The sequence below is a fragment of the Pteropus medius genome, unplaced genomic scaffold (assembly GCF_902729225.1).
Source record: "Pteropus medius unplaced genomic scaffold, Ma_sr-lr_union100, whole genome shotgun sequence".
NCBI lineage: Eukaryota > Metazoa > Chordata > Mammalia > Chiroptera > Pteropodidae > Pteropus > Pteropus medius.
In genome coordinates, this window is record NW_024344378.1 from 55312415 (window position 1) to 55339221 (window position 26807).

Genomic DNA, 26807 nt, shown 5'->3' on the forward strand with positions numbered 1-26807 from the left:
GTCATATGATTTTATTTAGATTCTTTTCTTCTGGGTTTGATTCTCATGACTCTGCTTTCCAGCAATCCCTGGAGCACAAGCCCTGGGCTGCAGCCAATTCCCTGTTCCTCAGTGCTGATGCTATCAGGCTCTCAGGAGCACCAACAACTGCTCACAGGGACAAAGACACCCACAATCAGAGACTCTCATCACCCACCAGGCTCTTACCACTCCAAATGACAGCTCTTTGGAACATCAAACTTACATGATCTCATTGAGTGTTTGCCATTAAGAGGGAGAATAATACTTTCTGAATAATTGGGAACACAAGAATATTGCAAAGCAGACATTTAAAGGAAACAATGGAATTAGAAACTTTTGAGCAAGTCATTGTAACTTTCTGCCTTCAATTTCTTCACTTGTAAAGAGGGGTAGAATTCTGCCTTTCTCCAATAGGATAACACATGCGAAATGTTATATGTGAACGTTACATGTAAATGTGTAAGTGTTATAGGGCTATATATATGGAAAGAGTAACATTTATTAATTTCCAGATACCATGTATAATAAAACAATTACTTGGACAGGATAAAGCTCCATTGACTCAGCTCCATGAAAATAAGAACTGTGTCTTTCTAATCTGTGTCAAGTTCTATCTCTGGAATGCAGTAGGTACTCAATAAATATTTGTTGAATAAATGGATCAAGCCAAGCTGAGTTGCCACAAGGGTCAGTTTAGGGGCTAGAGGCTCACACTATTCCACCCCCTGGCTAGGAATTTCAGCCATTATCTCCCTCTCTTTCTTTCTCCTCATCCTCCCCAGTGTCTCTGTTCCCCAAGCCATCCTCACAGACAGCTGCATGTTCTGTGTAGGAGTCATCCATGTGCTGTGGGGCTGCATGGGGGCATCTGGGGGCTTTCCTGCGAAAAGGACAGCAGTGCAGGCCCCACTCCCTGCAGCTGCAGGATGCCTGGGCTGCCCAAACATAGGCCCCCACAGGCACCGAGAGCAGCACAGCACACAGGACCACTGTGATGTGCAGAAGGCGCTCCCTTTCATCCAGCCCACCACGGTCTCTACCTGTCACAAAGACCACGCACTGGCCCTGGCGTGGTGGCTGGGCTCCTAGGCTGAGACATGCTTCATACTTTGTGCCCGGGAGGAGGTCATCCACAACATATGTGTTGATTCCAGGGCCCATATGGACCACCTCCTTCTTGAGGGCTACATCTGATGCAACATAGAGGGTGAACCACTTTTCCTCAGAGGTGTCGGCCACCACAAACCACTCCAGCAGGATCCCTCGCACTGTCTGCTTGACAACTCGCAGGGCAACATAGGCATTGCCCTCCAACGGGGAAGAAGGAGAATGGGGTGCAGGTAGGGCCAGGGCAGGCTGGACATGAAGGGAGATGACCATGGTGCTCCTGCCGATGGAGTTGGAAGCCACACAGGTGTAATTGCCCCTGTCTACTAGGTGGGCAGCAGGTATGACCAGCTCCGACAAAACAGCATCTTCTGCAGCAGATGAGGTCAACACTGGATGGAGAGAGAGCAAAATCATTTTGCACATCTCTGATAGACATCTGGAGGGTCCAGCAATGCCAATTTTTGGTTAAAAGATGGTGATTACTATTTATTAAGTATGTACTTAATTATCAGGTGTTTGCCTCTCAGCAACCCTATAAGGTAAATACCCAAGTTTTACACATAGGAAGTTGAGGATTGGCATGATTAAGCGACTTGCTGATAATGAGTGTTGTTTAGAGGCAGCAATTTATCTGGAACATTGTTCTGTCTATGAAGTTCTTTAACTGCATTAGTTGATCTCACCAAACTACCTTACTCTTGTTGAGTTAACACCATGGTTTCCAGGAAATCGCCTGCAATTGTGATATTGTGAGCTTCAAGAAGTGCCCTCTTACCCTAAGATGTGAAATAGCTTCGAGCTTGGTGCCAAATACCTGGATTCTATCCCATACTAGGTATATGGTCTTGGACAAGTTGCTTAGAATCCCTTGGTCTCAATTTCCTCATTAATAAAATGGGATAATAGTGTATTCACTCCATAAGTTTGATAGTAAGTGCTCCATAAATGTTAGCTGTTATCATTACTGAAAGAATAAATATAACATGGTGCCAAGGAGACTGATTATAGAGCATCACAAAAGATAATATCCAGATGCATTTCACTGTTCTCAAAGAAGCTACAATGATAAATCCTATATTTCTCTTTCATTAGTATTTAACCTCAAACCAATAATATGTGGTCAAAATGATAGGAAAAAGTCAAAATTTCAGTTAATTCAGTATTTTTTAATAACCCAGAAGTTTGTCATCATATATAATAAATATCTGAACAACTGACTGTATTTCTCAAATTTTACTCAGATATTCCTAGTTGTCTTGTAGACAGCTTCAAGATACCCCTTAGGAGGCCATCCCTGGCTTTGTGATATGCCCCAACCCCCAGAGTGGCATTAAAGGTGATTTCAGCTGAGGTGAAAAAGAAGAGCAAGCACAGAGCTTCAGGAAATAAGAGGCAGGTTTAAATCCCTGTTGTGGGGCCCACAGGCCTACATCTCCCTGGGTCCCAGTATTACAACTTCAAGCAATAAGTTCTGATCAACAAAGTGGTGGGAAATTCAGTCAGTATCTAGAATTTCTCAACCTTTCCTGATAGTAAGAAAATAGCTGGGGGGTAAGGGATGGGGGATAGGGGATAGGGGATGGGGAAAGACTTATTATAATACATATTCTCAGGCCCTCCCCTGGACTCCCTGAATCCAAATCTCCAGGGCAGGGGCCTTGAAATTTTATTGTAAACACTCACCCCAGGTGAGTTTGTTCAGGCAAGTTTAAGAAATAAGTAATAATCTCTAGAATTGGTTCTAGTCAGAAATTCTATGATTAAAAAATACATATTATAGTGTTTTACATCTAGAAGGCCATCGAAAATATATTTGTTCAAATACGTTGTCTAATATTTATACAATATGTCAAGTCAACTCCAAGAGATATGTGTGGCAACCATTTAAAATAAGGCTGATAGTGAAACACTATCTTGGAATCTTTTCTGTGGTGATGAGTATAACTCAGGCCTATCCCAGTTCTACCTGCACCCTTCCTTTATGATCGACCCAGTTTAGAACTTCTCTATTGAGAGTAAGCCGCTACAACCTCCACATTCTTCCAGATAGTTTAAGAAGGTGCATGTGGCTTACCATTAAATTCCCTCCACGTGCTCATGGGATATGTCCATGCAATGGTTGGTGAGGGGCTGGCCTGTGCCAGGCATCGCAGGGTTATGTTCTGTCCTACCTGGATGGTGACATTGGCAGTGGGGGTTAAGATCTGAGGCTTCATGCAAGCACTGAGCTCAGTTTCATAAAAAAACTGCCCCGCCTTGGAAAGAGGGTCTCGGCACATTAGATAGGGATTCACTAGGATGACTGGGAAGCTGATGAACTTTACAAACTCGACAAGTCCCCTTAAGCGACAGTCACATAGCCAGGGGTTGTTGTGCAGCGCCAGCACCATGCTGGAGAGAATTTTGGACCCACAGCCAGGCTGCTGATGTTTCTGATAGGCCGGCCAGTTCAAGAAGACATTCTTAGATACAACTGTAAGCCTATTGGAGGATAGGTCAAGGTAGCTCAGATTGACCAAGAACTGAAAAGCCAGCTCCGGAAGTACATCAATCCTGTTGTGTTTGAGATCCAAGACCCTCAGGAGTGGGGTGGCACGAAACGCTGTCCATGATATTGAATGGAGTTTGTTCCCTACCAGTCTCAGCTCTTTCAGTTTGGACAGGTACTCCAGGGCTCCTAGGTGGATCACAGTGACATTGTTAAAATTGAGCCAAAGGTATTCCAAGGTGCTCATGTTGGTGAAAGACCCTCGGGACAATTCAAATAAGGATGAACGTTCAATTCTCACTTGCTTGAACTCTTCAGGAAGATTCCTTGGGATCTTTCCCAAAGGGATAGACATGCACTGCAGAGTCCTGTGCAAAAAAAAAAAAAAAAACAAAAAACAAAAAACTTTAAGGTAAACATCAGGAAACTGGGAAGTAGAATCAGACTTATCCTAGCATTAGACATATAAATTAGAAAAAAAAAAGTGTTATTCACTTGAAATAAAAAAAGTTAGACCCATTTGGGTAAAAGTGCACAGTTCACCAAATTTCAGCACCAACTAGAATGAGTCTCATAGAAATTGTGCTGATTTCCTGAAAATTCTAGGCTTGCTCCTACTCCAAATCATTCCCAAAGAAAGCCCATTCCCTGCAACCCTCTGGCATCTTGCCAGCACAGCGCACCTGCCGAAACTCTCCTCTGAGCAGGTACACCCTGGCAGACAGGATAGCTGAGCTGCATGTGAATCCAAAAAGACCAGAACTAGCAGGAAAAAGTGAGAAACTGAAGCCATATTCCTCTGTAAGAAACTACCTTGGGAATTTTGAATAAGTATAGTCCTAGCTTCTGAGTGGCAAATCCTATTATTGGTAATCCATGGTGATGTAGGTCAGCACAGGAGTAGAAAAGCCCCTGGATGCTCTGAGGTTTGTTATAGTGCAGATCACCAGCTCAGTGAGAACCCATGAAAAGGGGCTATGTCTCTTAACTAAGGTCAGAAAATCCACCCTTTATCTGGCTTTTGAGTTCAGAAAGCAAACTCTAAGTTAGATGTCAATTCGGTCCTGATACTGCCTTCCCTCAGTTTCTCACAAAAAGATCTGAGAAACGAGTAAGTAATACTATTCTGAGCAACATGGTTCAGATGACTTGGCCAAAATCAATTTAATGCTTCATTGATCACAATTTGCTCTTGAAACCTAGAATTTCCAACCGTTCTCTAAAAGTGAATGCAGATGATGCGTAACAAGTAATTCTGTGGCCACATCTATGAATGGTTATCTCCCCAACACCTCATGTGGAAGAGTCATGCCTCTACTGGATTAAGGCGGTTGCCTCTGCCACTTGGATGACCAGAGTCAGAGGAGCATCATGGTGCAGAGGTTAAATCACAAGACTGTGTTTTCTGATTAAACCAAAACATATTTCTTATCCCAGATCTCACAACTTTTCCTGAATGCTGTGTATTTCACATGGTAAAAATGAAAGGCCTGTATTTTAAAGTGACATATATGATTTTTGGATACTTACTTTGCCACCCTTAATTCACTCAACAAATATTTATTGATCATCTGCTCTAAGTCACACACTTACTAGGTGCATGAAATGCAGTGAACAAAACTGTTATAACCCTGTCCTAGGGGGTCTTCTCTCTAGCTTATGCTTCTCAGTCTTGAGATCTTTGGAAAATCATTTAACCCCTATGAATATCAACTTTTCCTCTGCAAAGTGAGAAAATTAATGAATACTTGGTAGAGTTTCTAGATAATTTTGAGATTATGTAAAATGAAGTACCCAACATACAGTATGTGTCCAATAAATTTTAATTCACCTCCCACACCAACAGAATCTTGAAGAACAGAAAAGTCTACTTCTATTATTTGGGGTATTTCCTGATGAATATTGAAACTCCCTAGTTTCCCCTAAGATCATGAGATACATTATTCTCTACAAAAGGCCTCAGGGAAGAAAATCCGCTTAGTAGTTAACCAGTGTGGGAGAAATGGGTCACCAACTAAGCTGATTACTCTCCAGGCTTTCCATCCAAGCCAGATGTATTTGCTGGAGTTTCCAGATAGTCTAATTCCACAATCTGGCTAGATCTCTAGAGTTCCTCTCAAGGTAAAAATCTAAACAAAGAGAGTTCTATGGGCACAAAACTTGTGGTAGACATGATGTGTTGCCTATACCCCCTTCAAGAAATGGATTAATGCTCACCTGCAAGGTGTGCTTGCGTGAGGACATGCCCTTCCTAAGGCAGCCCACATGCAATGACTGAGGGTGATGAGGACACAAGGGCTCTGCTAGTTTAGCTTGATGGGGATAATACTGATGGGTGATACTCACTGCAGACTCCCCCACCAGGTCACCAAGATTTTGTCAGGTTTACTTTCATGGAAAATGTAATTTAATCCAAGGGATATCACAAACCACTAGTGAACTCTATTCTCACTCCCAAAATATATGGGCCTAAAGAGCTCTCCATTTCCTACAATTTCTTCTCTGTTCATCCCATGTTAGTCTCTTCAAATAAATCTATCTCAAACCAAATTTCCAGTGGCTTGCTGAAATCTGAGAACGCTCACTGACATATCATCTCTGAAATCACTCACATCACTTCTGCACTGCTCCTCCTCTCCTGATATCCTCATCCTCTGGTTTCCTTATTTGGCATATGGGCATAGGGAGTAGTTATGTTGTCAATTAAGGCAGGAGATTAAGACAATTAAAGTTAGTCAGGTTGTGTTAGTTTTCTTAAATAACTGGTGGTTAAGTGGCATCTCTAAACTCAAGAGATTTTAGCGACAAAGGGAAGGGGCCTGAGTATATTATACCCCCATCACTCTTTCTGCAGGATATTTTTAGAAATTTGGCCCTTAGAGTGGTAGAGAAAGAGTCATAAGAGAGAATTTACTCTGAGTTTATGAAATAATTAGATATAAATGGCTCTGGGCAACATCTCCCTGGCTTGTTTTAATAAGATGTTAACAAGAAAGTTTCTTGTCTATTTAATTGGTAGAACTTTGAGATAGCTCAGACAGATAACTTGGTGACCTATCAGGAAGCAGACACACTGTTCTTCCTCTTTCTAAAGCTGGTGCTTGTCCCTCACACCTCTGCTGCCAATCTTGTCTGTGACGGTCTCCTGAGTACCCATGCTCTGTGGCATGCCTGTGATGGACACACAGAAGACTACATTCCCAACCTCCTTGAAATAAGTGGGCTATATGACTAATATTCTGGCTAATATAATGTTTTAAAAGCCCCTGCATGATTCTCCAGTTTCTCTTTCCCCTTGTTGCAGCAACTATTGACATTCTAGGTGGTAGAGTCTTCTCTGCCTGGGTCCTTGAATCAATAAGTGGAGCAGAGCTCTCCCTTCCTCCATTCACATTTCCTACTGACTCAAGTAGACTCTGTGAGAGTGGTAAAAAATTTTTCTTTGTTAAACCACTGAAATTTTGGAATTGTTAGCACAGCGTAAAATGCCCTTTCAATCAAATAAAATATGGTCAAGTACTTGTAAGTTGACTTTTGCCTCTACTGGTTTATGTGATAGTTAAAATAAAAATTCCCATCTCTAGTCCTCTAAACACACAGCTCACTGAGTCCCTTAATTGATAACCTAGTTTTAATAGCCACATTCACTTTCCAGGATATAATTTCTAGTAGTATTTGCCTTTTTATACCCTTCAACTTAGACATCCAACTACAGATAAGTGACCTCATACATAGCTTCTGCTTAGGTCAAGAGGAGTATAACCATGTAGCAGAAAAAACATGATGGAGAAGCCACAATTCCAACCACCCCCCAAACAAGACTTCCAAAGGCAGCATGCTATGGGATCACCATCGTGCAGGAAGGTCTTCAGCATTGGAAGACCAGAATTTCTTTTCCCAGGATTCTAAGAAGACATGAGATTTTCAGAGACTGACTCATACCAACCAGACTCATATAGCAAAAGACTAATATATAAACTAGATACCATTTTATTTTTCACAATGGGAATTTGTTTTTTCCGATTCGAATATTCATGAGCACAATCCAGCCTGATTCTTCTCTATAAGAGCAAACCAAAGACATGTCACACAAAAGAAAGATAACAGATGAATATTGGAAGGCTGACTGTCTTGGGGGCCATTACATCTAGATGACCAAGGTAGGTCTTGATGAATCATTGCAAAGTTCGAATCTCTTCTTCTCTCTCTCTCTCTCTCTCTCTCTCTCTCTCTCTCTCTCTCTCTCTCTCTCTCTCTCTCTCTCTATCTCTCTCTCTCTCTCTCTCTCTCTCTTTCTCTCTTTCTCTCTCTCTCTCTCTCACACACACACACATACACACACAACTGACAAGTTTTTTTGTTCGATCTTAATTGGACCAGCCAGTCATCTAGAGAAAACACTGATCATTTCAACAAATGGTTGCTTTCATCTATTGCACTTATATTTGTTCTAATTTGAAGAATTCCTGTCAATCTCATATATCAAACAACCAGAATTGAGTCTTGTGTGTCTCAAGACACAGCAGAAATGCCTTTATAAATCTAGATCAAGGGTTGGAAAACTACAGCTTGGGAGCCAAATCTAGCCTGCCATCTGTTTTTGTAAATAACATCTTACTGGAACACATCCATGCTCATTAACTTACATATTGCTTATGGCTGCTTTGTACTATATCAGCAGAGTTGAGTAGCAGCAACAGAGCCTAAAATATTTACTATCTGGCTTTCCGTAAAGAAAAGTTTGCTGGCCCATGACGTAGACAGTAGCTTTGTCATCTTCCAACAAATAATTTCTCTTACCAATGGCTATTGCCCACAGGTTATAGTGGAGGTACCCTCCAGGTGATGTGTAGAAAACATCCACGTGAGGAAATTCTGTGCTCGTGTGCACCAATGCTCTCATGGTTCTGATCCCAGGTTTCAGTGGCTTGAAAAAAATCCATTTCTGTAGTGAACATGCTGTGGATCGCATTGCAGAGATCAATACTGAATATAGACCCTCAGTCTGGCCAGAAAGTTATCAAAGACTTGGATCTTCCAAAAAAAAATCCATCACAACCCTCTATAAATTATTCCACTCTCTGGGCTTCAGTTTTGTGGTCTGTAAAGTCAAGTAGCCCAGCTCCATAATAAGTTGTTGTAGGGTCAAATGAGAGAAAATAGGAAAATTGTTGTAAGGTTATATGTTGTAAGGTCTTTTGTAAATGTGAGAGAGAGTACAGTAACTTTAGAAATCACTGCAACACACTGTTTATATCTGGCAAGTGTTCAACATAATATGGAGTTTCTTACGTGATACTAGCCAAATAGTTTCTTTGGATCACTTGTTGTCCCTAAATCTTCTCAACTGTTATCCAAAGGCCCTGGCACCAAATATTCTGGATGTTCTTCTCTTTAGAATTCAGTCCTGCAGATAAGATACAACATTGGCACTTCTGCAGGAATGTTTGCCTGTTCCTGTGCCCAGAGACATCCCAGAGGTTTCCCAGCTCTAAGCAAACCAAACAGAAATCCTCCTGTTCAGAACAGGGAAGGCTCTGAGACACCCTCAGGAACCCAGGTAAGTTTCAGTAAGAATCACAAAGGCTGCTGCACGGGGACAGCATTGAGTATACTTGCCACGTGCCACAGAGGGTCTCTCAGATTCCTCCAGCCTGATATTCTTAGAGTAAATGAGCAGTAGTCTCTTGGGCATCATCCAGACTTCTAGAATGTATTGACAATTAAATGATTATCTCTAGGCAGAATGGTACCCAGAGGGAAAAAAAAAATGTTGGAATTGGTGAATGTACACAGTGAGGGCATGTTGTATGTCTCTGTGTGTGTATGTGTGTAACTATACAAATGTGGATACTGCATAAAGAGGTTGTCTGTGTGTCTGTGAGTTAACATAAATGTAATCAAGATGTGGTATATGAGAGTATTAAGGCTATCAACTCTGGAACCAAATGCCTGGTCCAACTTCCAGAGCAGTCACTCTTAGCTGTGTAGATGTGGGCAATATAATAGATTAGATCGCTGCTGAGCAAAATAGTTTCTACCCTACCATGACGTCCATGAGAGAACTGTCCTTTCCTGGCCTGTGAAAGCTGGGTTGGTCAAAAGACTGGCTTTGGCAGATAGATTACAAGCAGAAATTGCAGAGTGCCCGTTCTAAGCCAAGAGCTGGAGAGGCATTGCAAGTTTTTGCTCACTCCTCTGATATCATCTCATCTCTTCATGAAAGGAGCCTGCACCAGATAGTCACTGACTCTCCATCCTAGGCCCCAACTAAGATACATGGAGCAGAACCACCTCAGTCAACCCACAGGTCTGTGTGGAAATGAATGCTTGTTGCTCTATACCACTGAGATTTTGCTTTTATTTATTATGCAGCAAAAACTGACTGATATAGACAAGTTATCTAATCCCCCTCTTTCTTCTCTAGGAATATGGGGAGAATAGTGGTCCTGCTGCAAATGACTATTATAAGAATTAAGTGAGTTAATGCATGTAAAGCACTTAGAACACTTTCTGGCACATAGTAAGTGCTTAATAAGTGTTAGCTGTTACTACTTTTGCTGTTGTGTGTACATGTATGAATAAGCAGGTATCCAAGTGGATAAGAGTGGGTGAACATGGACTTAGATGTCAGATTGAGTGTGTAGGAGTAGAAGAGAGAGGTCAGAGCAGGTGTGTGGGCATCTGTGTCCATGGGGAAGTGGGCCCCTCAGCAGAAGTACTCATTGATTCGTCTGCCTGCCCTGACCCCCAAGAGCTGAGAGTCCAGGCTGGAACGGGCAGAGAGGAGTCTGTCAGCTTCGCTGAGGCTGTGCCGGGACAGCTCCTCCGAGCCGTCCTCGCTGTGGCCCAGGCTCTCCAGGTTGACATAAGCACTCGTGGCCTCAGTGGAGCCCCCAGTGCGGCACTTGCGGCAGCGCCTCTGGAGAGCGCTGCAGCAGACGAGCAGCGTGAGGGGCAGGGCGATGACAGCTGCCACACTGATCACCACCACATTGATGAGCCGCTGAGTGGCCTCGGCGTCCGCCACCTCATTGGTGGAGAAGATGACACACTGCTCCTTCCGGGGCACCAGGCTCCGCACACAGACGCACGCCACATACTTGGTCTTAGGCACCAGCCCATGGATGGTGACCCTGGTTTTCCCAGGCTGCACAACTATCCTCCGCATGTTGCGCTGCCCAAAGACTGCATAGAGGACACTAAAGGCGGTTGTGTTCCCGGCCTGGGGGGCCTTCCACACCAAGGTCACACTCTGGTAAGTGTCCCCTACCACTTTGAGAGACCGCACCATTCGGGCCTCCTGGGGTTCCACTTGCCCATCTGAGCGCTCTCCTGGGGCACCCATCTGGAAGTGCTGGAGGATCAGCTCCTCCTTAATGCTGGGCACAGGGGGCCCAGTGGCCGGGACAGCAGGCTCAGGGACTTGGGGGACATGCCTGGCCACCAGCTTGTCATTGTATGCAGCAGCTTCCACTCCTTCGCCTGTCCTTTCCCACGGTGCCTTTGGGCTCCCACCGCCTTCTGTCGAAGTCTGGGGCTCAGTGACAACAAGAGAGATAAGAGTCTCGGAGGCTCCCAGGAAGTTCTTGGCCTGACAGACGTAGTCTCCAGAGTCAAGATGGGACACAGCAGGCAGGCCCAGCAGGGTCCAGCTTGTGCCATCACTGGAGACTTCCTGGTGCACTGGAGGGGGAAAAGAGGCATATGTGGGAGAATGAATGAGCCCATCTGCCCCAACCTTTCTTCCAGGGCCAAGTTCACAGCCCCTGGACTACTGAAGACCTAGTCATCCTGAGAAAACTCTGAGAGTCATTCAGCTTTCCTTAGACTATCCAAGGGGATTGAGATCAGTTGGGCTCAAGTTTGGGGCATCCCTGAAGCCCCAGGCTGAGGCAGAGCCTAGGAATGATCTGCCTCTTGAATCTGAGTTGTTCAAACAGTTTTCTTCAGGGCCTAGAGTTTGGAAGAGCTGACCCCTCAAGGGCAGTGGGCAGGTGCTTTGGAAATAAGGTGGGTCAGACTGAATATGAGGCAGAGGCCCAGCTGGAAGCACTCTGCCCATCCCTGCCCAGCCCCTCTGCCACTTCAGTCAGAGCATTTTCAACTTCCTGTTTTAGATATGGAGCTCCTTATACAATTTTCTTTTTAAATTGATTTCAAATCCACAGTCCTAGAGCAATGCTTACTAATCTAGTTGAGGGAGACACAGAAGAAAGCTGGAAGAAATGTGAGCTTTTCTGGTCAGGTGCTAAGAAATTGTTTCTCCTCAACATCTTCTGCATGTGAGTGGGCCCTGACTTCTGAATTCCTCATCCCACTCCACCCCCACTCAGTGCTAGAGATGAACCATCTCTGTCTACACAGCAAAAAGAGCACACTCTGTGGAGTTGGCCAGATTATATTAGATTCCCAGCTCTTCTTTGTAAGAGCTGTTGATGTAAGCCAAGCAATTTAGCCTCTCAGGGCCTCAGTTTACTTATATGCAAAATAAGAAGGATATTCAGGTTGTTCTTTAAAGTCCTATGACATTAAGTACATAATATACTTAACACAAGAAGAGCTCAATAAATGATAACTCATCATTAGTTACTCCTAGTAATACTGACTTAATATTTACAACTGGGAAATTTACTATAAATATTAAGTACACTAAGAGAGTATCTTCCACCAAAAAGTCAGCATTTTGTTCCTCTCAGGGTAGACCCTGAGTCTCTGATAGAGTGGCTAGTGGAATATGGTAGGACAGACTAGGAGCCATCGTCATCATCTTCAAAGCCATTGTCCCCAAGCCCTACCTCTAGGTGAAGTTTGTCCAACTCTACTCAGACAGAATGGGAGTAAACAACACTGCTTAGATTACTTTCCTCTCCTTGATAAACATGCTGCCCATTTGGACAGTGACCCACCAACCCCAGCCTGAGATCTCAGCATAACAGCCCCTATAACTCACCTACCTGTGCCACTGAGTGGGTGCCCGTTGATCCTCCTCCAGCTCATCTCGGGCCCAGGGATCCCCGTGGCCCCACAACGTAGCAACACCGCGCTACCCAAAGGGGACGTGATGCTGGCCACCCCTGGACGAAGCTCTGGACTCTGGCACTTCCTCAGTTCCAGCTGGCTGAAGTCCACTCCGGCAAGGCTGTGAGGGCTGGCACACCTCAGCCTGGCTTCTATGAAGGCCAGGTTTGGGGCCCAGCCTTCCAGAAAATGGACCAGGTCATAGAGTTGGCAGTCACACACCCAGGGATTATCCTGTAGTCCTGCAGGGGTAAAAGGGAAAGCAAGAGGTGAGCCCTAGCAATTCAGATCGCCAGGCTCAGGTTCCCTTCCCACTCAGGGAGGACAAGGGATGTCCCAACTCAGAATCAGCAGAACTGGCCTCCAGGCTCAGCTCCTTGTCTTGCTAGCTGTGCAACCTTAAGCCTGGTTCTTCATCTTGAATAATGGCATTACTTCCCCTTCAGGGTTGCTATAAGCATAAATAAAGAAAAATCATATTAAGCACTGAGTAGGCCATATAGCATACTGACAAAATTAACAATTACTCCTGCCATTCTTAGACGACCTTTTCAAGCTACTGGCCAGGCAGTGAGTATTTCTGCAATAATACAATATGTCAAAACCCATTTCTAGAAATGCTTATGACCCCTGCCCCTTGAACCCTGTCCTTACAGTATAAGTGGCACTTTCAGCATCACCCCAGCAATGAGGATAGCATTCTGAGCCCTGGTCCCTTTGACACAGACTCAAAAAGGGGTAAGAAGAGGAGTGAGTAGGCAAGGAAGTAAAATCTTATGTTATATTCCATTCCTCTTCACTTAAAACTGAACATCTTTATAGAGCTAAAAGCAGGTCACCATACTCATTCTGTCAAAGAATCTTCAACAGACAAAGGGGTATCATGTGTCCTCAATTATAAGGCACAATTCCTTTTTATATGTTTGCAATTCTGAAATGCAAAATGAATGCATTTAATGTTATGTCCTTTTTATCACCCAAAGACTGTTATTAAATTTGATAGTGTGTCTAATAATCAATGGTACATATGTTTACATACATATATTTAACATATTTAAAAGGAAGACTGTCAAGGGTTGAAGAAGCTACATTCAGATCTACTGTATAGTCATGACTCTCAGGTCCTTTTGAAAACTAGCTGGGAGGGTACCAGTTCTTTCTCCCACCCACCCCCACCCCATCCTACTGGTGGCTGCTACCTTGTATCACTGATTAAATGCATGTAATGATACATCTGCACCCCAAGATTCTTCACTGCCTGGCTCTGGTGGTGAACTATCTGGATTTTACCTGTTACAAGAGTCCCCAAAGAATGAAAGCAAAAGGCAAAGTTAAAGGACAATAAAACAACCACCTGTCAGATCGGCAAAAGTTAAACGTTTTGGCCATTTTAATTTTTAGCTTCATGAGGGAATAGATTTTTCATCTATTTTGCTCATTGCTGCACCCTCAGCATCTAGAATTGTGCCCACTCATTCGTAGGCACTCAAATAAATTTGCAAAGTGAACACACACATGAGTGGTCTCATACACTGATTAGGGTGAGAACTGGCCCAGTGTGTTAAGGACTATCAGATTGATTTTAAAATATCTAATGTGACTTAGCAATTCCACCTCTCATCTCCTATCCTAGTGAAACATTTGTCTGCATGCACCAAGCTGTATTGCCAAGAATGTTCTTTGTGGTGTCATAGATGTTAAAACTAATGAAAACAACCTAAAGGTCCAGTAAAGGGGGAATGGCTAAATAAACTGTAGTTTAACTATACTATTGAATATTATCCACTAGTTTAAAAACATGAAGTTGATCTCCAAGACATACTACTAGATATAAAATGTTAGTGCTGGTTGATACATACGATATGATAAAATTGTCTGCAAAACACACAAATAAAATTTTTCTGTGCACATATGCAGATCTACTATAAGAGATAGAGAACATGCAAATAAACATAATAGTGGCTACCTTTTATGAGGGGAAGAAGGAACTAGAATCAGAAGAGGGGACAAAGGGGCCTTTAACCTTTTGATTAATATTTTTAATTTAACATATATTCATGTATGAGTTGTATAATTAAAATTAAAATTAATTTTGCAGAGTGTTATGCCCCTACCTGTCACCCTCCAAGCCAGATAGGTTCCTTGGGCAGGAAAAGAGATCTGGTTCACCTAGTAAGCCATTGCTTTGTTAGGAATAGAATAGGACAGAATCAAAAAAAAAAAGAGGGTCCAGTCGGTGTAAACCCAGTCTACTTTTCTTTGGGAAACTGAATCTCTGGGACCAAATCCTGGCTATGTGACTTAGAAGTTCTCTTGTATCTCATTTTTCTTATTTGTAACACTGGGTCAACACCTTTCGCCCTGGCTGCCTGACATGATTGTTGGAATAGAGTTACCAGATACAGAAAAAATATTTTTCAAATATTTTTCAAATATTTTTCTATATAAGTACTCCTCTGGAAAATGTCCTTAGGTGAGAAAGTTTGTAGGGTGAATAGCGCTGGACTGGAGTTTGCTGTTCTCTGTCCTGCTTCCAGGAGGTGAGGCTCCCAAATAATTCCTCCTTAAGAGACTGTCCCAGGCCTCAGGGCAGGAGCTGTCCCAGACTACTTTAAGATTACTCCAGCCCTCAATGCTGGACCCCATCTGAGCCAAGGCAGGCTCCAGGCACATCTACCCAGGAGGCTTCTCTTCTGATACTACCCACCTCACCTCTCCATGACCCGCTGTGATTCCTAACCCCTCATGGGACAGGGTAAAGAGAGCCAGTTTGTATGACAGGAGCTTTAGGCCCAAACCCTCCACTTACTAACTCTCAGGTTATGTGTATTCATCTATAAAACAAAGGGCATTGTGCCTGCACTATCTACTCCTGGGATGTAGTGAGGGTCAAGTTCTATGAGGGGGCAAAAGGGAGTTGTGAGACCCTTCAGTGCCACACTAATGCTGATGGCCAGTAAGGACTGACCTTAGCAAAGAGTAGGGAAGGACCCATGTACCTTCGCATGCTTTGAAGACTGTTGAAAGTTGCATCCCTGGGAGGAGACTGAGGTGAAGGTTAGCATGCAGTGTGTTTATCATGAGGGAAGGAAGGAAGCGAGAGAGACATGGAGCTGTCATATGGGCCTGTTGAATCCTTGGGGGTCTCTCTGGAGCTGAAATAGCTCATCAGGGTTGTCCCAAGTGGCTGGTCTTTGAGATTCCCACGTGATAGGTCTTTGGATGCGGACTGTCCCCAGAAAGGAGGTGTGGCCTTGGGCAAGGCTGCTCTGCCAGTTGAAGCTGTCCCTTGAACCTGAGAGTTATGTGTATTCAATGAGGCTGACAGCTGAAGGCTGCTGCTGACAGCACCTCAAGAAGCAGGGCAGCTAGTCTAAGCTAGGTGGCATATCACTGTGCCTGCCACATGTACCCACTGTCTTTACAACCACAACGCTAACCTTTTGAGATAGATATTTTTATTAACCTCTCTTTACAAAAGGAAACCAAAGACAAATAATTAGTAAGAGGCAGAGCTGGGATTTCAACTGCAGCAGTCTGACTGTGTGCTTCAGCTCCTAAACCTACAAATATGTGCCTCTCACTCAGTTTTCACTCAAATGCAGAAGGCAGGTGTGATTTTTATTTTCCAGGTAAAGAATTGAAGCTCAGAGAGGTTCAGTATTGTGCCTAAGACCTCAAAGTGGTTCCAAGTGAAGGATGCGTTCTCTTACCTAGAACCATCCTGGCGCGGTGTCCAGGAAGGAAGGGCCCGGTCTGCAGGTGAGCCCAGGTAGCCAGCAGCTCTTGCGGGAGCCTCATCAACTGGTTGCTGGAGAGGTCGAGAAAGGTGAGGTTCCCCAGAAAGCGCGCGGCCTCAGGCGGCACGGCCGAGAGGCGGTTGGCCTGCAGGTCCAGCAGCCGCAGCTGGGGGGTGTCTTTGAGCGCCACCCAAGGGAAAGCGGCCAGGCAGTTCCCGGGCAGGCGCAGCTCGCGCAAGCGGCGCAGACCCCGCAGCATCAGGGCGCTGAGCTCGTTGAGGGCGTTGTAGGGTAGCCACAGCTGCTCCAGGTGGCCCAGCAGCTTGAAGGCCTCCCCCGGCACCCTGCGAATGGCCGTCCGTTCCAGGCGCAGTCTGGAGGTGTCCGGAGGGACAGACGCTGGGGGCAGGGTCATATCAGGGTCGTTGCACACCACAGTCCTAGTCACAAAAGTGAGGGATATTTGAGCAAGGGTCCTGTAGGATCGGAGATACCTCCCTCCCCGACTTCCCTTCGAGAGGCCTGCTGATCTGCAGGGGAACACAGAACATCAAACCCAGGCTCCAAGCTGGAAATGAGCTGGAAATAAGCAGGCTTATGTTTTCTCTTTGAGGGGGGACGGGGTGCTTCTTGCTTAAGAGCCTTTCACAGGGTCCTCGGAGGACTATTTGGTTTTGGCAGGAAGGACCTCAAGCTTAAATTGTTGTGTCCTATTGCAGCCCACACCACCTGCAATGCACTAAGGATGAATAGTGTTCATAAATACTGAGATTATCTTGTGCATTATCCCCTTGCATATATATGCTAAAAGCATTCATTTTTCTAAATTATACTTCAATTTTTGTACCATTTTGGCTTTTCTTCATTAGAAAAAAATGTGCCAAGGGCATCAAAAGTGGAAATCATGGGGTGCCTCAACCCTCTCCTGACTCTGAGGAAGCATGAGATGCTCAAGGTGTTTAAGAGTCCGGACTTTGCAGCCCAGCAGTTGGTTTCACATCTAGTCTCAGTGCTTGCTGGTTGTGTGCCCTCGAGTATATTACATAACCTCTATTTCCCTCAGTTTCCCCATAATAGTAGACTCCATGGTGCAGGGTAGTTTAGGGGTTTATATGAGGCCATGTGTGTACCAGCTCTGCATATCTATCACCCATAGGAGCCCAGGGTTATTGATCACTGTCATAAATTTCTGCATCTCAGCACTGCAAGTAGATTGAGTCAGTCTTACCAGCTTTTTCCAAGGCATCTTCTATCCAAACAGTGACATCTTAAACCTTGTTCTATTAAGTTTGGTACTAAAGCAGAGGACAGATAACAGGAAGCAGTCCTGCCCTCAAGGACCCTACAATTCAGGGCCATGTTATATGTTATCACAGAGAGCAGCACACTAAGTAAAAAGGGAAGGATTGTCAAGAAGAAGAGGGCTTCTCTGCTTGCATTGGAGGAAGGGGAGTTGTTTTGCTTTGTGAAGGGAGGTTATTCTCTTGTAATGTCAAAACAGTGTTGCTCATATCAGGCCTTCTTGCTCAACACACTCCGCCAGCATTCATCAGTTTAACTCTACTCAAGTCAGCTGGGTTTGGCTTTCTTTTCTCTTGTCAAAGATGCCCACAAAAGGCACAATTACTTTCCATTCACTCATATTCTTGAAATATACATGGAACCCCTACTGAGTGATGGGTGCTGTGAAGATTCAGAAGAATATCAAATTCACGGCCCTTGTCCCCACACAGCTTATACACTAGCTAAGAACAGAGGAGCATTGGAGGCAATGATATTTTCAATGATAATAGAGGCTTGGATGATGCAAGGAGGAAGGATGTAGGAGGGAAGAAGGGGATTCATGGGAAAATTGGTCTTGGAAGGGAGAGAAAACAGTCATGGAAGGATCAAAAAAACAAATAAGAGCCCAGCATAGGCCAACAGCACAACTCCTGCTTGGGAACAGTAGGCACGAACAGTGGCAACATATCTATCCAAGTGCTCTGACTGTCTTCTGCCCCAGATAACCGCAGTACCCACAGGAACACATGCTCTGTTTCTGATCATCGGAGTATGGAGCATGGACAGTTTGCCCAGGTTGCTCAAACATATGGGCTAGGCCCTCTGAGAGGCCTTGGTTAGAGATGGGGCTGAGGAAGGTGTCTGAGACCAAATAAGCCTTCGTCTGACTGCACAATCTGTGCCTGTGGTCGTTGGGGACCTCAGGGTCCCCTATAGCCTTTCCTGGCCTCATTCCCCTCAATGGATACTCCATGCACATGGACTGGTGCATATCAGCTGGAAACTGTCAGGCAGGTAGAGACTGATGGTAAGAGCTCTGGTTTCAGAGGAGGGATGGCCACTGGCTGACTTTAGGGGACCTAAAACTGCCCTTGGAATTTCATTTTCTATCCAAAGGCTAAACTGCTACCAGCAGCCCTCCCCTGGTTCCTGTCCAGGACAGGATCACTGATGAGAAGAGCTCTAAAAATGGAATTGAAGCCCTAGGTTCTAGCACCAGGTCTGCCACTGATGCTGTGTGTCTTCAAGCTCTGTACTTTCTGTGGGTGGCAGGGGAGGCCCTTTGTTACCCTGGTCACACTGTCCTTGGCCACAGGCTATTTTCTGGCCTGCTCAGGGCTCAGTCTTAGATTCCCTTGGGGAGAGGATCCTTACCTCTGATGATTTATGAGTCGGAGCATCAAAGATTTGGACCAAAAGTGGAGCTCTTCCTGTTCTTCAGACCACGTGGGGTGTCCTTTCCTGGCAGTGCTTCTCCCCTCTTTGCCTCCCCTCACACCCAATCAACTCCACACCCATTGCCAGGATCACTGAAAGAATCACACTGATAACATTGCTTCCCTGATCATCAGTGCAGAAACCATCAGTGGCTCCCCAATAACCATCTAAGACAAACAAGAAAGGGAGGCCGGAATTCCAGAAGCTTGGGAAGATGGTGGGAAAGGCCCTGAGCCAGGGGCTGAAATCCTTGAGCAAGATGGGGAAATGTGATGATCATTAATGGATAAGCTGAAGAGGTCAGAGGAAGGATGGTTTAAAGACAGCCAAAGAGAAAGAGAGAATGAGCCATAGTGAAACAGCAAGAGTCCACAAAGCCCTGTGGCCTAAAAATGTCCATGGAGGGGGAAGAGGAAAGGATGGAGGAGCTCTCAGGGCTCAGATGGGAGATGAGGAAAATCAAAGAGAGACTGAGGAGGGAGGGGTGCTTGTCTGCAATGGAATGAGCACTCCTGGCCTTTCAGAGAGTCCCCAGAAAGGAGTTGAAGCTGAGGATCCTGGGGGCTGTGCCAGAGAAGACCCAGACAGGGAGAGCATGAGGAGGCAGATGGTCCTATCCTGGGTGGGGTGGTAAGAAATACCTGGGACCTGATTAGGTACTCCTGGGAGGTGAGCCAAGAAAATGGGAGAGGTCTGGGAAAGAAGAAGCTAGGGAGATACAAGAGGATGATGGAATGGAAGGAAGGAAGAAAGGAAAGAAAGAAGGGAGGAGAGGGGAAAAAAGAGGTAAAGGGGAGATTTCCTGGGCCCTTAAGGAGGTTTCTCTCTACCAGGATTCTGGAGGAGGACTCAGGAAGAATTTCTTGGAGCCAGCACACCTGTGTAAAGGTACCATCCCCATGTGTAAAGGTACCTAGTACCTCCCAGGCTTAACCATGTTCCGCTGGCTGGACAATAATTCAATGCAGACCAGTCCTATAGGAGCCCTGGGTTTCAAAAGCCAGAGAGATGGAGATCTTACTTGGCCACACTCTGAGGGCCCAGCATCCAACCCTCCCAACCCGGCCTAGCTGGTAGAGCAATGGGGGCCGGGCTACCCATCCCATACACCTGGTGCCATACCTGGCCTTGCTGCCATCACCCAGGATGTGGAGGCTGCAGCTGCACTGAGAGGGACAGGAGCCCCGGGCCTGGGAGGACCCCACGAGGACCAGGAGCCAGAGCATGCCCACCGCCACCCTCATGGCTCCTGGCTCCTCTGTAGCCCAGGTAGGGGTCTGTCCCTGGACTGCTCTGTCCTCCGAGCCCGGCAAGCCCAGCATCTGCTCATTGGCTCCTTGTCCCCCGCCCCCTGCACACCCCTCCCCCCCACCGCCCGCTTGGGGCCATCAGATAAACATGGACAGGCTGGGGATTAGGGAGGGGAACTCTGGCCACAGCACTCAGCGGCTTATTGCTTCCTGGAATCACCCAGTCCTGAGGGTGGGGGAGGATGATTCCCTTCAGTAGCAGAGAGGCCAGGGCACAAGAAGGTGGGGTAGATGAACAGTCACCCAAGGGAAAGCGGCTGGACTGCCCACCTCCAAAGCCACTCCATGCCAGCCAGGCTGTGGGCAGCACAGACCTGCCAGGGTGCCTGGGCTCAGAAGAGGTAAACATAGACCTTGGCCTCTGATAAGGACCATTGGAAATTCTTTACTGTGACACTATTTCATAGTGGAAAAGCAATGAGATGAAGGCAGTGAAGGCATTAAAAAGAGCCCCTACCCCCAACCTCTTTCCATCTTTCACTCTTTCATTCATTAAGGCTTTGCTCTCTGGACCAGCATGCCTACCTGGGTCTTTTGGCTTTTCCAGAAAGTTCCTCAGTCCCTTGTGCCCATGGGCCTAGACAGGCTTAGACCAATGAGATGTGACCAATGCAGATACCTGGGGCTCAGTGCACATATGAAGTGCCTGGCTATGTGCCAGGCTTGTTTTGACAACACTGACTTCCAGGAAACATTGCTTCCCATCCTTTTCTCTCTCTCAATTCAGCCAATATGATTTTCTCAGTGCTTCCCACCTCTACCTCCTCCTCCCCAAACCAATGGCCAGTGGCCCCTTTCTACATCCCTGCCTTTCCCTCCTTCTGCTGGCGATGCTTTCCTATCTGTCTTACTCCACTTTTGATTCCCAGTCCCATCCTGCTTTCTCTTCTCCCTTGAAGTCTTTTTTGATCTTGCAGGCATGAAAAAACCCTGACATATGTATTAACCAGTATTGCAAGGTAGAAATTGGGAAAGATCAGGGAAGACTCTGTGGTAACTGGCTTACCAAAGAAGGCTTCCAGGAAGATGTGGACATCAGAGGGATGCTTATACATGGATATAAATGAAGACTACAAGAGGAAGGGCATGGGAAATGAACATTTATGAAATAAAATTAGCCACTTGACCAGGAGCCCCAGGGGACAGGAGTTGGAGATTTTGTGAATCACTGCATGACCTCAAGCCGATTCTTAATGGCTTTGAGCCTCGATTTGCTAAAGAATGATAGTATCTAATTCATGGAGGAATTATAAGGTCTGTGAGAACAGTACTTGGCCCTTAATGAGCACTCAGTGAACACTAGCTATATTGCTGATAGCACTCTAGGCCTTGGTATCTTCATCTGAAAATGAATTAAGCTGCTCTAAATTAGTGTTTCCTGATGCAAATTTCACCATGAGCCAGTGTATAATTTGTACCAGGACCTCATTTATAAAAGGCGAAGCTCTTAGTGGGTCATGGGCCACTTACAAGAAGATAGCAGTCGCTCTGTCCCAAGCCAGTGCCTTGGGAGACTTTGATACTTGTGTAGCTGAAGTGCTATGTGGGAGTCAGGAAGTGCACTCCAAAGGCTATATCCATGATATATTCTTCTAACCAAGACTTATAGAGGCCATGCAAAAATGTGCTTACATTGCAAAGGAGGAAACAGAGAAGACCCCAATGGTCCCTCCCCAGGGCAGGCAGCTAGTTAATGGCATATTCAGAACAAGAACCCCAGTCTCTAGTCCCAATTGGGACTACTTCAGCAGATGAATTTCCAGCCATCATCCTTTCCTCCTCACTGTGAGTACATGCATGTGAACATGGGGATACAAACATATGTACACACACATACACATAGGTGCTCAGTGTTTCAGCACCTACAGATATGGCAAGACCTGGCCCTTAACCAGTTCTAAAGTACAGCTGCAGCTCAAATCCCTCCTTTTGCTCCCAACCGCTCCCTTGGTTATGCAACTTTTCTAATTTGGCTCTCAGCCACACACCATTTGGATTCTGGGTCCTTAATCCTGCCTGGTGAGGCCAAAATGAATGAAACACGGCTCCATTCCCACTTCACAAAGGCTGCACTGTCCAACTGGTGAATAAGTTCCTTCTGCTTAAGCCAAGAGGATGATTTGGGAGGAGGGGCAGCAAGAAGGAGCCCAAGGTCTAGAATAATCACCTGCATGTGCCAGCTCATGGGATGGCCCTTTAAAAGGGAGGGGCCTGGCTTTGTGAGCAGAGGAGAGCTAAGCCAACTGGGAAGAAGGCGAGGATGGCAGAGTCCAGGTCCCTACCCACTGGATTCGGGGAGCTAGAGGTGCTTGCTGTGGGGACAGTGCTGATGGTGGAAGGTGAGCCAGGCAGAACCTGGGGTGGAGTGGGGACCCAGTGGGCCACAGCTGCAAAGCTGGAAAAGAGAGGTCCCCAAATTCTGCTCCTCTGTGCCTGGACCTGTGGAATGCAATCTGCAGGCTAGGAGGCAAGAGAGAGGAGCAGGCAAAGGTCAGGGAGAGAGAGACTTTGAGAGAGGGACATCTGCCTAGGGCATGACCGAACACCAGGGTTCAGGCCTTTTCATGTCTTTTGAGCCAGGAGAAAATTTAATTCACTCTCTGAAAATCCTGCTAAGAATCTTGTGTATGATCAGGCCCCTAATAGTCTCTAGAGACAGACAGCTCTGCCACCTGTGTGACTTTAACCAAGTCACTTGAGCTTTCTGGCCTTCAGTGCCCTGACTTTCCAAGTGGATAGTGGTGAAGATTAGATAGGATCATGGGTAAAAAGTGCTAGCAGAGATAGACACCTGGGAATTTAAGTTCATTCACTCTCAGCTTCTCCTGCACCCCCATCACTGCCGCTATCTCTATTCTCTCAGCCCTTAGCATTTCCATTCTTGGAGCGGCCTGGGTCCATGATGTGCCTGCCTCAACCCAGAATCCCTAAGATGCTCACTGAGGCCAGAGCTGGGGCTGTAGACCCTGGAGCTGGGACAGCCCAAGGCTAGGTTGATAGGGATGCAGCCCTTGTTCAGAGCAGATTCAGAGAAATAACTAGCACATTTTCTCACCCAGCAAGAATTGACCGTGAGGAGGGAGCAGCAGCTACAAGACTGGTCTTGGTGGCCCCGGCCCTTTTTCCTTTCTTCTGGGAAACTTACAATCTAGCATCCCTCTAGGTCATCAAACAAGCCTTGAAATTTACCATTATATGTTTTTGCACATGCTGTTCCTTTCTAGAATTGTCTTCTGTACCCTGTCCTCATAGTAAATCACAGTTTTGAAGACAAGATCCTTCCCCATTCTTTACGTTAGATGAGAGAAGCCTAGGCTCAGAGAGTATTAAATGAGCCAGCTGAAATTCAAGGTCTGGTCTGTCTGCCACTTGAGACCACTCCCTTCAGGCTCACCTCACTGCCTGGTGTCCTGGGTACCCCCTAGCTCTCACAAAGCCTCCTCCTCTCTGAGGTTCTCCTTGACATTGCTCCACAGCACTTAGAGAAGACATTCTGGAATTTGAAAGACTTGAATTTGATTCCCAGCTCCACCAGTTACTAGCTGCAAGTTAGCCATCCTCTCCAAGCCTCAGTTTCCCAACTATAAATGGGGAAGACAGTATTCAGGTGAAGACTGGATGACAGGATCCACATAAAGTGCTGAGCACTGGGCTTCATGTGATAAGTGCTCAGTGGCTGTCTGTGATTTTGATCTAGAATGAACCATGCTGCACTTTGTTGCTTTTCTTCTTTGTCTGTCTTCCCATGAGGTTGTGAGTGGTAGAGAGCAGGGTGTGTTTTTATGGCTTTCGGTCTCTGAGGGTCAGCCCACCTTGTAGGTGTTTGATGAGCTGCACTGAGGGACTTGCCGAGTGTGAAGGGGTAGTGCAGGGAGGTTGCTGAGGCTCCATCCACCCCACACCCCTGGTTCTGACCCCAGGCGGGCCTCACCAACCCTGATACCAGCCTCTACCTTCTTTTCAGCTCTCTCTGGTCTCAGCCTCAATAGCCTGACCATCCTCTCTTTCTGCAAGAATCCAGAGCTGCGGACCCCTACCCACCTGCTTGTGCTGAGCTTGGCTCTGGCAGACAGTGGGATCAGCCTGAATGCTCTCATCGCAGCCACATCCAGCCTCCTCCGGTACCAGCTCCCTCCCCAGTCCCTCGGCTCTTGGGTCCTTCCTGGGGCCTCACCTCTGGGCACTAGGCACCAGACCAGAGGCTTTCTTCTTACCAATAGAATGCTGACCCTAGGGGAGAGGATGGGTAGGCCGAAATAGGCTAAATCCGAATTCCAGACTATCCACAAAGAACCACAGTCAATTTCTGGAACACAGGAGCTGCTTAAACCTGACCAATAGAGCGGACTGACTGTGGGGATTAGGAACATGGACCCTGCAACCAGGCTGCCTAAATTTGAATCTTGGCTTTATTATATAAATTGGCTTTTACTATAAATTGGATATTATTACCTATCTGATATGGTGGTTGGAAGTATTGACTTGTTATTATTTGCAAATAACTTAAAACAATACTTGGCACATAGGAAGCCCTAAATAAGTGTTGTGAAAACAAACGGGATTCTTTGACAAGTGTCTAAGACCTTCTTATGTGCAAACCAGTCTTCCAACATGGCCTCAAAAGGTGTTTACAAGATTGTTTTCTTAAACAGACTGAACATTCGGGCACTACAGATGCAAGCTGGAGGCCTCCTGGGTGTGAATGCTCTGTGGGGTCTGAATCAATGAGGATTTCCTGCTGTGATCTCCTCCTACCCCTGCCCAGGGCAAAGAAGAGGCAACTGAATTTTTTACTCTTGCTTGGCCCATGCAGCCAAGTTGGGAGGCCTGGGGTCTTTCCTCCGACTTTGCCTTCATCTGTTGTGTGGCCTTTTCCTCTCTGAGTCTCAGTTTCCCCATCTACGGAATAGCTGTCTTTCCAACTAGGGTGTTCCATTTCCTGTGATGGAGGCAGCTGGTCATGCAGAGAGACCTTTGTTCCAACCACGGTGCTGAGCCTGGAGAGTTTGCGCCGGCTTCCACCCCTTCACCCCAGTGACTTGCTCTCTAGGCTCCCAGTTTCCTCATAGGAAAAAGGATAATAAGCCCTCTTCTGAGGAGCTAGGCCAACATTCAGGAAGGTACCCTCGAGTTGATGCTGGGTGGGTATGGGAGGAGGGACAGAAACAGAAAGGAGGGTTCACTGGTGCCCAGTGTCTCTCATAGGCGCTGGCCCTATGGTTCAGATGGCTGCCAGGCTCATGGCTTCCAGGGATTTACAACAGCATTGGCCAGCATCTGCAGCAGCGCAGCCATCGCCTGGGGGCGCTATCACCACTACTGCACCCGTAAGTGTTTGGGTTCCCAGGGTGGAGGGACATCCGCACAGTGAAAGTGATCAAGGCAAAGGCCTGCTCAGTGTTTCCCAGTTCAGGGACATGTGGGTGGGGGCGAGAGTGCATGAGAGTAGGGGGCAGGCACTCAGGAAAGGAAGGAGGCTGGGAGAATGCAAGAGAGGTAGGTGTTGAGATACACACTGGAAAGACTGCCTGTGCCCTCCCTGCAGGCAAGTCAGGGGTCCTCTCTGAACCCTAATCTCCTCTGCATGGTGATTTTTGTAAACAACCACACAGTTTCATTTTGAAAATCAAATGAGAGCATGGATACAGAAAATGTCCTTGAAGACAGACGCTGTTGAGGGATAGAGAGACGATGGGACTGGAGGAAAGTGCTGGGCCTCTGCCGTGCCAGGCCTTCATGAAATCCAGTGTAGCTCTACATTTCTCAAGCTGTATTGTCAATACCATCTTCATAATTGGCCATATCAATGTACCACTTGCTGTGTTATTTATTTGATATTTCTGACTTATAAGTGACTCACTTTAAAAATTGTAAATGCCTGCTTTAGTCTTGTTCTAAATAATATCTGTGATATCACAGCTTTAATGTTTTTATAATTTTAATACACATTAAGATAAAATACACGTTCACCCACAGCAACTCCCAGCTTGCAGACTGGGAAGCAGAGGCTCAGAGAAGTTAAATAGCTTGTCTAGGGTCACATAGCTAATAGGAGCAGAGCTGGGATTGGGCATGGCCTGGGTACCTCCGGAGGTAGTCTCTCCCTTTGTCTCCTGGACTCCATATTTGGAACTGTGGATTTCCCTAGCACAGAGGTCACTGTGGGGTCCTTGGTCAGCATGGCCTAAGCCCTGGGCATGGCCCCTTTGGAATTGCAGATCCACCCTTGCCACAGACACACACAGCACCCGGCCCTTGAGTCACATGCCTCTCTCCGGGCCAAAAAACTACCTTTGTTCTGGCAGGTTAGCACTTCTTGTTCCACCCGACCTTGGAGCTCATCTCCCACCACTAGCCCAGCCTTGCCTCCAAAACTCCCTTGGACCATCACACACA

General features: G+C 46.2%; 3 protein-coding genes across 7 annotated transcripts in view; 1 reads left to right on the forward strand and 2 right to left on the reverse strand.

The window, feature by feature from the left end:
* Positions 1-566: 566 nt before the first annotated feature.
* On the reverse strand, positions 567-4412 carry LRIT2 (leucine rich repeat, Ig-like and transmembrane domains 2). 2 transcript variants are annotated; one of them, XM_039872445.1, is made up of 4 exons: positions 4303-4412; positions 3206-3987; positions 1640-1663; positions 567-1526 (listed from the first exon to the last, which is right to left on the reverse strand). In XM_039872445.1, exons 1-4 carry the CDS (start codon positions 4410-4412, stop codon positions 760-762), a joined length of 1683 nt encoding a protein of 560 aa, XP_039728379.1. In that variant the 3' UTR covers positions 567-759. The 2 variants fall into 2 exon arrangements, with proteins under 2 accessions (XP_039728379.1, XP_039728380.1); XM_039872446.1 differs by lacking the exon at positions 1640-1663 and having other exon boundaries at positions 567-1520.
* A 4935-nt stretch (positions 4413-9347) lies between these two features.
* LRIT1 (leucine rich repeat, Ig-like and transmembrane domains 1) lies at positions 9348-20355 on the reverse strand. The gene is made up of 4 exons (XM_039872447.1): positions 20224-20355; positions 16354-16820; positions 12577-12882; positions 9348-11305 (listed from the first exon to the last, which is right to left on the reverse strand). Exons 1-4 carry the CDS (start codon positions 20343-20345, stop codon positions 10329-10331), a joined length of 1872 nt encoding a protein of 623 aa, XP_039728381.1. The 5' UTR covers positions 20346-20355; the 3' UTR covers positions 9348-10328.
* A 2289-nt stretch (positions 20356-22644) lies between these two features.
* The window catches only part of RGR (retinal G protein coupled receptor), a 12655-nt gene continuing 8492 nt past the window's right edge, over positions 22645-26807 (forward strand). For 2 of the 4 annotated variants that reach the window (XM_039872270.1, XM_039872268.1), the window contains exons 1-3: positions 22645-22750; positions 24376-24532; positions 25605-25738. In XM_039872270.1, coding sequence (XP_039728204.1) covers positions 22672-22750; positions 24376-24532; positions 25605-25738 — 370 coding nt within the window. In that variant the 5' untranslated portion in view covers positions 22645-22671. The remainder of the gene's footprint in view (positions 22751-24375; positions 24533-25604; positions 25739-26807) is intronic. The other 2 variants (XM_039872271.1, XM_039872269.1) reach the window with 1 other exon arrangement.